This window comes from Watersipora subatra, chromosome 5 (assembly GCF_963576615.1).
Source record: "Watersipora subatra chromosome 5, tzWatSuba1.1, whole genome shotgun sequence".
Classification (NCBI taxonomy): Eukaryota; Metazoa; Bryozoa; class Gymnolaemata; order Cheilostomatida; family Watersiporidae; genus Watersipora; species Watersipora subatra.
The window spans coordinates 61,562,126-61,574,850 of NC_088712.1; the positions used below are offsets into that span (position 1 = coordinate 61,562,126).

The 12,725-nt window shown below is 33.8% G+C and overlaps 1 protein-coding gene across 1 annotated transcript; it reads left to right on the forward strand.

Annotated features, from left to right (window-relative positions):
• Nucleotides 1-3,744: 3,744 nt before the first annotated feature.
• On the forward strand, nt 3,745-7,619 carry LOC137396959 (carbohydrate sulfotransferase 14-like). The gene is made up of 3 exons (XM_068083245.1): nt 3,745-3,894; nt 5,288-5,450; nt 7,335-7,619. Exons 1-3 carry the CDS (start codon nt 3,778-3,780, stop codon nt 7,550-7,552), a joined length of 498 nt encoding a protein of 165 aa, XP_067939346.1. The 5' UTR covers nt 3,745-3,777; the 3' UTR covers nt 7,553-7,619.
• The last annotated feature ends 5,106 nt before the right edge of the window (nt 7,620-12,725 follow it).

The window sequence follows — 12,725 nt, forward strand, 5'->3', positions numbered from 1 at the left end:
AACCAAACATGATTGAACTGATTGTGGTAAAAACTCCGAGACAAGCGCTAGAAATAACGCACCAACATGACTCGTACTATAATACAAGCAACTATTGGGCTGAAAAAGTCAAGCAGTCATGTTCATCCCATGGACTTCAACAAACGAATTTCTCAAACGAAGAAATAATATCTTTTGGATTACCTGGGTGGGTCTGGATGATATCTCCGCCTCATCATCTTTTTTATTGTGCGGCACCGAAGTGCTCAAGCAGCACTTGGAAAACGTATATCATGGAAGATGAAGGTCGCACATGGAAAGAAAATGTTCATGAGTAAGTGCGTTGTGTTCAGAAACAATGGAAGATGATCATCTAAGGTGATATGTCTTCAAATAATTTGGATTTGTTTATAATTGTTAATAGGCCACGACTTTTAAACTGTACTTTGGTCAATAATTTAAGGTATAGGTTCAAGATTTTAAGATATGGGGTCAAGAGCTTAAGGCAAAAGATCAAATGTTGAATGTATGGGCTCAGTATTTTTTCAATATGAGGTCAATATTTGAGATATGAAGTCAATAGTTTAAGGTATATGGTCAATGTTTTAAGATGTGTGGTCAACAGTTTAAGGCATATGGTCAATGTTTTAAGATGTGTGGTCAACAGTTTAAGGCATATGGTCAATGTTTTAAAATGTGTGGTCAATAGTTTAAGGTACGTGGTCAGTATTTCAAAATGTGTGGTCAAGAAGTTAAAATATGGAATCAAGAGCTTAAGATTCTGAGCACATTCATCGAGCCTAAAAATAGCATAAAACAAACAACTACCACTGATATTGTAGCTTTTTGATTAGCATAATGACCACTATTGTTAGAGTAGATGTCCTACCACTACTCCTTTTTATAAAACTTCCAATACATTCGGCTTTGTGAATTACAAGTAAGGATAAAATGCTAAGTTTTCAATTGATTTACTCTGACCTAAAAAAATTATACTTTATCAAATGGTACAGAGTTTTATTTTTTTAAATGCCTTTTTGAAGCTATAAAGATAGTGAGAGTTTAGACTACAGTTTTCTTTTTAATTTCATTGAAGGCCACAAACTTGAGTAGAGTTAAAAAATAGAGAAATAGCAACAAATACAAGACTAATTTTTCTATTGTCAAAAAATAACACATAGGCAGTCCCACGTGCTGTGAGAGGTCATCGTGTGTAATAACTATACACAAAATTATTCTTAGGTGTGGAAAGATGATAAATTGGTGCAGTAGCAGCGTGCTTGGATGTGAAATAGCAAAATGTTGGTTCCTGCGCATGGCAATCTTTTTTCTAATTTTTTGAGCATGACTTCAAACAGACAAGTAAATATGGCTCTTATTATAGTAAAAATTGCTGCTGCCATTCTGTGAGCCACCGTTCGCAGAAAAATGCTGACGTCACAGTATTATTATGAATCAACATTGTGTATTATCTTAGCATATCTACATTGTATTTTATTTACGCGCTGTAGTGAGCATTTGTATTTGTTATGCTTAGTTCGGACCAACGTCATTTGTGTGGCGTGTGAAGTGTTACTCCATGCTATGCAAGCTCATGCAGGCGTGTGGCTAGTGTAAACTGAATAGCTATGAAATCTGAGGTTACGTGACTAAATCCTGCTCGCACTCCACAAAATCATTGAGCACTTTGCACTTAAAGCACTTTGCACATCGTTTATACTACAGTGGTCTAAACGGGTACTAATTGTACCATCAGTATTTATAAGTAGTTATTTAGGTACTTATAATTATTTCATCTATTATCTTTATCCAAAGTGCTGTCAGATACTTCACGTTCTACTACAACCACTACTGGTGTGTCCAGAGCCTGTTTCTTATGAGATTGATATGGAGACCAGCTTGTATGTGTTTGTTAAGAGTTTTTTGTTATTGCTTGAGCTTCTTCGTCTAAAAAGATATTTTTTATTTTGTTTTACTCTATTAGTAAGAGTATAAACCATAAGGTCAGCATAAAATGACCACTAGATTGGTATTGAAAATGCTTTGAATGCCCATCTTTGTTTATTAATATAAAATGATGCAAAAAGTAGTGATATAGCACTACTGGTATTACTGCTACTATCACTACTACTACTATATACTACTCTTACTACTCCATAATACTACTACTGCTACTACTATTGCTACTATTACTACTGCTACTGTTACTACTATTACTGCTACCACCGCTACTACTACTAGTACTACTGCTACTACTACTGCTATATGCTATATGCTACTGCTACTACTACTACTACTACTACTACTACTACTACTACTACTACTACTGCTACTACTACTGTTACTACTCTTACTACTACTGCTACTACCACTACTACTACTACTACTAGTACCACTGCTGTTACTACTACTGCTTTAGACTGCTGTTACTACTACTACTACTACTACTAGTACTATTACTACTACTACTACTACTACAACTACTACAACTACTACTGCTATTACTAATACTATTACTACTACTGCAATTTACTAGCACTGTTACTATTACTACTACTACTGCTACTACTATTACTACTCCTACTACATTTGCTACTATTATTGTTACTCCTGCTACTGCTACTACAACTGATATATACTACTTTTACTACTACTCACTACTATTACTACTGTTACTACTACTATCACTGCTACTAATACTACTATTACTACTACTATTATTACTACTACTGCAACTACTACTATTATTACTACTACTACTAATACTACAACCACTACTGTTATTACTAATAGTATTTTACTACTAATACTGCTTTCATTGGTATTTCAGATAATAAGTCTAGCTATACCACTTTAGTTTCCAAAGAAGCATTTAGGCTACAACTAAGCAACTTTTTATGGTTGCAATAAAGTCCAAACGGTCCAAGCTTTTTATTAACATATGCTCAATGATCTAATGATTTAGGTAAAATCTTTGTTCATGCAGCAGAATCAGAGAGCAAATAACTTTAGTTCTTAGCTTTTTGTAGTATTAGTATTCACCCTACAACAGTTTTACACAGTTTTAAGTAGAAATGGTCTTTTGAAAACAGCAAAATTACATTATCTCCACTCTCAGGCAACAGGGTTGACTGATTCCAATAATATCTGGTATTTATGTCAAATTATTTAGTCTAGTTTTTACTGACAGCTGAGCTACAGCCCTGCCAGAAAATTTTGTTTTAATGACTTGTTTTTCTGTTGGTAATGTAGAGGTGGCCTCAAAAATCTACCAAAAGAATAGGCATCCATCAAAATTTGCATACCACAAATATTCAACTTCAGTTCTTCTGTTTAGCATTATTCACATAAAGCTGTTACAACAAGATTTTCAATGCTGTTACATAAACCAAGTAAAATATTATATTGTTGGCCTTAATCTTTAGGCTACTTGATGTGTTGTTGCTTACAGTCACATGAGTTTCAGGTCATTTCAGTTTGACCTGACGAATGGTAGCAACCGTGAAACTTCAAGTAGTAAATAGTTTTTAAAGTTTACAGTTATTGATACATTTTATATACATAAATATATATATATGAGTGAAAGCGTAAAATCCAAACAGAGTTTTGTCTAAAGTTATAGTATTTTTTACTGATTTTAAATATACTTTTAAATACATACATGTATATTCATGCCATTATAATATATTTTTTATTACTGCGGAGTGGCGTCCCAACCAGTTGCATCTCTTTGTTAGAGCTGCAACTGAAATTGGCCTCAGCAAGTTGGCGAAAGAAACGAAGGTAGAGCGTGACTATATGAGCTTCTTAGATGTGTACCGCCCCACCAACCGACTCATCATTGTTAGAAACCCTTGGGCTAGGCTTGTTTCAGCATATCAAGATAAAATTGTTAAACGAAAGTGGTCTCTCAAGGTGATTATATCAGTGATCATTATGCTGTGTAACCATATGGGTAGTTGTGTGTTATAACTTATGTGATATGCATACTAGTGATCATAGAAGTGACAACACAACTAAAATTAGGCTAGTCATAAGAGGTGTTTGTGAAGATTGAAACATCCTGGCATTCAAATCATATTAAACATTAAAAATTACTGTGTATATTAGAAAAATATATTTTCTGACAAAATTTGCTAAAATATTGGGCTAGTTCATATTTAAGGTGAGATTCAGCTTTATAAACACAACAGTACAACTTGTTTGTGATTAACCTGTGGTACTGATCCTGCCGAGTGATTGCTGATTGTTTCATCGAGAAAATACTCTCTGTCAAAATAAAGTTGTCTGCCCTTGTGCAGGCCTTGCCACTGTCATACCATGTTTAAAGCACATAAATTACTTAATTTTTTTATCATATATTTCAATACATCAGAGTCTTGGCTTTCGAATGAGCCATTGTTTGACATGGTAAGACAGACATTGGTTGGTGTTTGTAGGATTTCCCCAGAGCTCTACCGCAGAAATGTTCTATGGCATAAGCTCGAAAATTTTGAAGTCACAATTTTCATCTTCTGTGTTGTGTGCTCGTACCACTTATTTTATTGCTTATCGCTTATATTTATCAAGTACAATAATGGCGCTAGTGGCAGGCAAAGCTAGGACAACTCCAGAGAACCAATGAAGATGACAAAGGAATCAGTGTCATTAGCTCTCCATGTACAGATTATTTCTAAGATAAATAATTCCGATTCCAAAAGCCATACTATGTTTTTCCGATGATATTATGCACTAGCCCTCTCTTTTTATTGTGATGTTGAGGGGCACAACTGAGACTAATTAATTTCAAGCATTGAGTGATCTCGCGACAGTGCGATTGACATTTAGTCCTAGGGCCATGCAACTGCAGATCACAATTTAATTGATGTGATTTCATTACCTTTATCAACGACAGTCATTTATTGAAGCATAATTAATTAACCCAGAACATGTGTCTATATTGGTCGGGCGTTAGCACGATCCCCGGCATTGTTGATTATCTAGAATTCTAGTTTATTATTAGCGCTCTCTGGGTTTAACAGCACGACTTGTCACAGCAAAGCGCAGCCTCAATGGCAGCGAAAGGGATCGACTACTTAATGCTAAATAATAATTATGACATCATATTGTGAGAACCGCAACCAAGTGTTTTTTATTGCAGGACATACTCTTGACACCCTGTTTTCCATAGCTTTATTATTCTTTGTGTATTAAATATAGACTCTGACAAATTGAACTATATAATAAAAAAATTATATAATTTATGTGCTTTAAATATCTGTTCCATGGCCAAAATGCACTTGTTGATCGATACCAACTTATTTTTCAGCAACTATGTGTTGAAGGAGAAAAATTTTCAGAACCAAAGTCAGCTACTTTTGCCATGTTTGCCGAGTGCGTAGCAACAAGTGACAGAAAAGTTATGTGGAACTCTCACATACACCCATTCACATCTCTGTGTGCGATTTGTCACATGGACTACAATATTATAGGTACGTTGTAGGGCACCTGTTATCTAGGGTACCTACATGTGTAAAACATAAATAGAACTTGAAAATTTAGTAAAATAAATGCTTTTGTCCAGCTATAGCTATTAAAATCTTGGATTTAATGCTTGCTGCTTGCTGTATCTGAACTCACAGTGATTACACCCTCAGTCTTCCAACCCGGGTGCTGAACTACTGAGCTATACAAATCCTATAAGTATGTTGCGCTTATCCTATAGTGCATACTGTACACATACGGTGCAAGATTCACTCCAAATGTATACTTTTTGAATAGTAAGTAATATTACCTTTTACACTTTTTATTTTTTGAAATAGTATAAAAACTAATATTGCTACCATCACTTATTTTGTTACTTGTAACTTTTAAATGAGCCATTTCTATTTCAAGTGTGGGTTACACTTCTATATCCAGTTTTTCTTAAGGTTCAATTTCTAAATCGGTAAAGGGAAATATCTTTACGCGGAGAATTGTATTATTTCAAAAAAGGACTAGCCTCTACATTCTCTCTCCGTTCGGTCAGACAAAGTACCAGACAAAGACAGTCCGATATCTCAATTTTACCTTTGTACCAGTGTTAAGAGGTACCAGTATCATCGCATTCAAAGTTTTGATGGATAGCATCTGCTAGAACAGTAACCTTTTTATACACACACACTTTTATGCACGAATTGTTATTATTAATCATAAATGCAAACTGAGTGAAGAGCTCAAGAATAGCAAACTCTTTTCGAGTCTAAATCCAGTAAGAAGTGCATTTTCATTCCTTAAAGTTTATTGCATAACCTGACAGGTGACAGATGACATAACCCGACAGGTGACAGATGACATAACCTGACAGGTGACAGATGACATAACCTGACAGGTGACAGATGAAATAACCTGACAGGTGACAGATGAAATAACCTGACAGGTGACAGACGTTTAGTTTTCTATAATAGCTACTGCTGAATATTTGACATTGCACAGATAATAAAAAAGCTTTTTTGCACAAAAAATCAAGGTTTATAAAAATACATATTGTCTAAAACATCATATCAAAGGAAATGTGTTTTTGGCAGTTCAAAAAAATTTATACAAAATTAAGAAGAATCTAAAAGTGTTTAAACATGAAGTAATTAGCAAGTAATGGCTAGATAAAGTCTGTTATACTACAATGAATTCAATAAAAATATTTGATACTGATACAATTAATACAAATTGAGAAAACAAAAGAAGAATCATGAATATGTTAAATTAATAATAACAATGAGTGCATAGAAGTGTGTGTATAAAAAGATTACTGTTGCTGTAGATGCTACTCATCAAAATTTTAAATACAGCGATACAGGTACAAACATAACAATGAGGTATCGGAATTAAATACATCCTTGAAGCCTGCCAGGGTAAACAATGTTCTTTGTTTGGCTAAGTGGAGGGAGAACGCAAATCATAAATTATGTGAAATTGATTTTGTAGGTCACGGTAATACCCAAGCAAATAATCTAATGGGTTTTTTGTGATGAACTCGGGTGATGAACTCGACACTCGTCTGTTGAGTTTGACAATGTTTGAAGTGACATTTAATAAAGATAGTTGGTTATAAAAAAAGTTAGTTTCAATTAAAATTAATAGAAGAATAAATTGGAAAACATAAATAAAGAAAAGAAGCAAGTTTTGATTAGTATAAGATAAGCAAAAATAATATGTAGCAGTAAAGGTTGATATAGCATAGTGATTAGTTTCTGTATCAGCAGTTTCAGAAACTCCGAGATCAAACCCTCCGCAAAGTGGAGTCCACATAATTTATCTAGAATTTCAGTGCTTGAACTGCTCACAGGAATACATGATTTGTCAGAGTTTGAGACTTAATTGTGTTTATTCTTTTTCAGTGAGATTAGAGGATATGGAAGTAGCTGAACCATTCATTTTAGACCGGCTAAAGTTTAAATTTCATCCCGAATACCAGCCTCCAGCCAAAGGCATGTTTAGCAATACTTACTCCGAGTTCTATTCGAATCTCCCAGATGAGACAATTTCTCTTCTCGCTGAGATTTATAAGGATGACATCAATTTGTTTGGATATCCACTAACTCCATTTGAATGGTAACACGCATAGAAACAGGAAGCACTGATACAGATGTTTGTATTGGTATCTGAGCATTTGCCTTTATACCAGCAATATGGCTTACTAGCATTTTAGTAAGAAACAACAGAACAAATGAAATAGTCGGTAGGATTTATTCAAAATATCTTTCTCCCGATATCTTACTGTCCTCCGATATCTTACTGTCTTTTAATAAACTGGTGCACTTTCAAGGTCAACTTCCCTCCAGATCTGCTAGCATTCACAACCATTGGTAAACTCTGCTGTGTTTGATTAGACTCCATAGCCAGGAGTCATGATCAGGTGTGTCTTAAGATTAACTTGCACAAACTTTTATGTAGAAGTAATCTGACTGTCAGGATGTTTCAGGATGAAAATCAATAAAACTAGTTCACGGTGAAATTGCTCAGATCAAACGAAAATGTCACTATGAAATTTTTAGTTGCAAATAGGCCAACTGATTAGAAACGGCGCAGCGGTTCGACTACAATAACCGATATCAACTATAGCAATGATAAAAGTTAATGACTTTTTATGTGTATTTTTCTTTTGAGCATTTTAATCAAAATCATATTTGTTTAATTTTAAATTGTAAAACATCCTGGCAGTCAGATTACCTTAAACATCAAAAACAATCACCACAGATAGAAAAATACTGATACTTTCGGGTAGAAATAGTAGAATTTGTGTAAATCTATCTTTAATAATACTGTTAGTAACAGAGTAGGCAAGTCTGTTACTAAGACTACACAGTAGGCAGGTCTGTTACCAAGACTAGTTTATTGGTTTAATTTGGAGGTCTAGCGGAAGTTTGTTAATTTGTTTATGCCAATCATGCAAGTATGCACTATTGTCACCAGCTACATTCTTTCTAGACTCTAGACATCTACATGTACAGCTTTCCAACCATTTATCAACCTTTCCACTTGCCTATCAATTCGCTTGTTTATCCTGCTTGCCAACTTATTGGCTTGATTACCTGCCTGCTTATCCATGTGTTTAATTTTTATCCATCTACTTTTTCAGTTTTCTGATTGTTCATCGTTCGGCTAGTTTACCATTTGTTTATCTGGTCATGCATTTGCTAACAAGTTGTTTTAGCTACTGGGTGGTTTGACTGCCCCACATACTTATCAGCTCAGTCTTGATTCACCTAGTTAGGTTGCTCACCGAATTATTGTTTAGCATATCTAACTATTGGCTTCTGTACAGCTATTACTGTGTAGATAGCTTAAGTTATTAATAATTAATAGCCCAGAAAATATGTTTAGGCTGTAAAAAATTGTACACCAGACCTACAGTACATTACTAAGTGAATATTGAAGAATAAAACTTTAGCTTCCTTGAAAATTAATTCTAGACAAATAGGATTAATAAAATATTGAGCTATAAATAATACCAATCTTAAAATCTATCTTGACATTGAAGTACTTAGTCAGGCCTGAGAGAACGAATAACTAGATGAACCCTTTTTCTACTAGAGATATGCTTCACTACTACTACTTCTACTACTGCTACTATTACTGCGATTACAACTGCTATTCGTCCTACGACAGGTAATCCTACTACAACCACTACTACCAGTGTTACTTCTACTACTACTGCTACTACTACCACTATTACTGTCACTACTACCACTATTACTGCTACTACTACTACTACTGCTACTACTACTACTATTCGTTCTACTACTATTACTACTACTGCTACTACTATTCGTACTACTACTATTACTACTACTACTACTATCACTGCTGCTATCACTGCTACTATGAGTGCTATTACTATGACTATTATATTACTACTAGAGCTACTACCACTACTACTGCTGTTACTACTACTACTAATGTGAGTACTACTATTTCCATTACTATTATTGCTTTCACTATTACATTTACTGCAGCAAAATTGTAAGTATTGAGTTACATGAATCTTCAAACATTGTAACTTTCGTTCCTCGAAAACTTCTAAAAGAAATTAAGACAAAGACTTAAGACGTAAGACATTTTTAGCATGATGAAGTTTAATTATTATCATTATTATCTGTATAGCATTTTTTAGTGTCAATACAGGTAAATTTTTATTTAATAAATGAAGCTCCTTTAAACTGATGAGTGCTTTTTTATAAAGAGTTGTCTTCTTTTTATATGCTCATCAACATTACAAGGTTTAAGGATACTGGTTTTGCGGTCATAAAACCACAATGAAATTTTCTGTAATTTATTTGTTAACCTTTGTTTATCGTTAATTTGTTAAAACTTGTCTAGCATTAGTTGGTAAGATCTAAACCTGTGAAACTTCCTTTTCACCACTCTAAATAATTCAGGATTTATTGAAGACATCACAACTCTACCTACTGTACAGGTGCTCAATTAGAAGCTACAAATAATACATTCTGCAAAAAGCCATATATATTATTTTTCTTTTTTATGGTATTTTATGTTTTGTAAAGCAAATAATTTTTGACAGCTAAACCAATTATTTTGATCAATAGAACAATGCATTGTAATCGTAGAGTCAGCATGGTTATCAGTGACGTCCTACAGAGCCAACCCTCAGCTGTCTAAAGCCAGACTTAAAATTGTGAGGGTGACCTCAGATCTAGAACTATTGAACAAAAAAGAAAAAATATGTTTGTTTTATTTATTTCAAGTTATGCTAATCATGCAACAATGATAAATTTTTTGAAATACATAGCTTTGTTGGATTGTTGGCTTGGTCATCAATTTTAAACATACCAGAGCTTTTTTTTAACGTTATGAACCATTTAGCAAAGTTTTGTCACTTGAGCCAGAATTCACAGCTCATCTGTGTGCCACAGCAAACATTTTTCTGACATTACAAAAAACAGTGTATACTAAGTATAAGGACTATCAGGGTATTCAAATACTTCTATATCAGTTCTATAGATCTCTTTCAACCGTTCTATCTGTAATTGTGTGATATTCTCATAATAGCCGGAGTATGTGTTGGTGTACTTGCCCTTAGCAAGTGGAATATATTTAATATTTTTGGTAAAATTTAATCTGCTGATAATGAAGGAATCTGCTTGCTCTAGCTCCTCCATTTTTGCTAAAACATAATAACAATTAGACAAGCTTATGGCAATGTTTACCCTTTCAGGCTATATGAAGCAGTATATATTCTCAAATTCGAAGTGTAAGATATGAAGATATCTCAAAGAAGAACCATGCATTTGTTCTCATTGATTCATCGGTGCTGACCTGATTATGTCAGCCCTAGCAATTGCAGCAGCTAGGCATCTATTTGAGAACCGTTATCTCCTTTTAATTGCATGCTGCAACATTCCAAGCAAGCCACTCATTTACACAAGCTACAGTATGTAATGTTTACGGATGTATCTATATTGACACTCATTGCTGGCATGCATTACTATGAACATGAACTCTGTTTAAAATGAAATTTCTCGTCCTACGTCTGCCTTCAAGGTTTCTTCTCAAAAAGCAGTGTCGTGATACATCTGTCTGTGAACTGCAGTCGTGTCCTTTGTGTCTAAAAGATAACATGTATATTTTTGGCTAATATTGTGTGTCACATATACCAAGTTGTGTTTGACAGTGGCTATGTTTTGACATCAGTCATGCCATCAAAGTTTTTATATAAAAGAAGCACTCGTATCTATAGGGAATCAGTCTTTTACGCGGAATGCTATATGCGCAGTGTACATTACTCAAATATATTATCTTGCTTGAAGTTTAAAGTGAAAGTCCTATTTGCATTAGACTACGCCGAACCCATAAGTGTGAGGTCAGCACACCCTCACAGAAAGAAAAAAGGTAAAGCCAGTTTTCAAACCGGTTTTGTAACTTGATACATATAACAACAAAATGAATTAGAAGGCTTTATACACAACAGGCAAACAAACTTTAAATTTTTGAATAATTCCATGGAGCCATTAGAAATATTTTGTTGTAATAAATTCTTCTGGTCTATTGTATGAATTCAATAACTTCTGTCTGGCTGTCATTCAGTACAAAAATGGGAATAACTTGACGAATCTGACCACTTTTTCCTGTTAGACAAATAATGCAACGAACGAATGATGTGTCAAAAACACTAAGAATTATCTTCCCTTCTCAACGACGGAGTAACTCCAAAAATGAAAAATGACTGCCAAAATTTGCTCTTTAGTATTTTTTCCTCACTTGTTATTTATTATGCAAAAAATAAAAATTAAAGGAAAATGTTGTTGATGCAGCAACAGAAGTTGTCGCAGAAAAGTCACAAAAAGCAGAAAAAACTCATGTACAGTTAGTGACTAGCGGTTTGACTTTAGTTGTTCATTATTCAGCAGTACATGTACATAAAAACTCTGAGCAAAAACAATTTTAGCTAATTTTCAGTAATAAAGTGTTAGTTAAATTTTTAAAACGCTAAAATTGCAAAGGTAACTCTACTTTTTAAAAACATTTTGTGAAGTATTGCATTTGCCGCTTAAAATTCTGTGAAAACACTTTTGACATAGCAGACTTTTGTATTTGCCATTTTGTATACATGTGTGTTTTTGTAAAACAAAAAATTCTACTGCATACCTAAATAACTTGCTAGTTTATATGACATACTTAAAGTGTGATAGTGTAACAACATGAACAGGAAATGGGATGTAAAAAACTTAGGCTAAAGTAGTAGCGAGTTCTTTTTTAATTTAGCTGCAACAATTGATGAATACAAACTATTTAACTATTTTTAGATCGGATTTATTTTTACAAGATTGCACCTGCACGAGTAAATCTGGCTTTATGTTTTTGTCTCAAAATATGGAACAAGTTGAAGTCACGGACAAAAGCATTTGCTATTTGAGAGTTGTCTAACCATTGATAATGGTGAGACAATAGCAAGAAGTATGGACATAGTAGATAACAAAGTGTTACGGATCGAGGACAAAGTCAATTAAAAGTTGCACCTATGAAATTACATTCAAAACCCGGCTTGTATCACTAACCAATAAAAGACATACTGAAAATGACAACAAATCTAAACTGTGCTTGTTCAAAATATCAAAAGATTTCTGGCAATGGTAGATAATTAAACTTTTACTAGCCAGCATACGAATGAATCAGTCAAATCTTGCTGAAGTAGTAACCATATCAAAGCACATCTAACAATGTTAAAAAGTTTTTTATAGCTAATGAATAGTGTTGAACTCACCAATAAT

Excerpts from the sequence above, each read along its gene's own strand:
- LOC137396959 (XM_068083245.1), top strand. The coding sequence starts at position 3,778 with ATGAGCTTCTTAGATGTGTACCGCCCCACCAACCGACTCATCATTGTT. Across the intron at positions 3,895-5,287 it reads AACGAAAGTGGTCTCTCAAG|CAACTATGTGTTGAAGGAGA; the intron begins GTGATTATATCA and ends CTTATTTTTCAG. Across the intron at positions 5,451-7,334 it reads CATGGACTACAATATTATAG|TGAGATTAGAGGATATGGAA; the intron begins GTACGTTGTAGG and ends ATTCTTTTTCAG.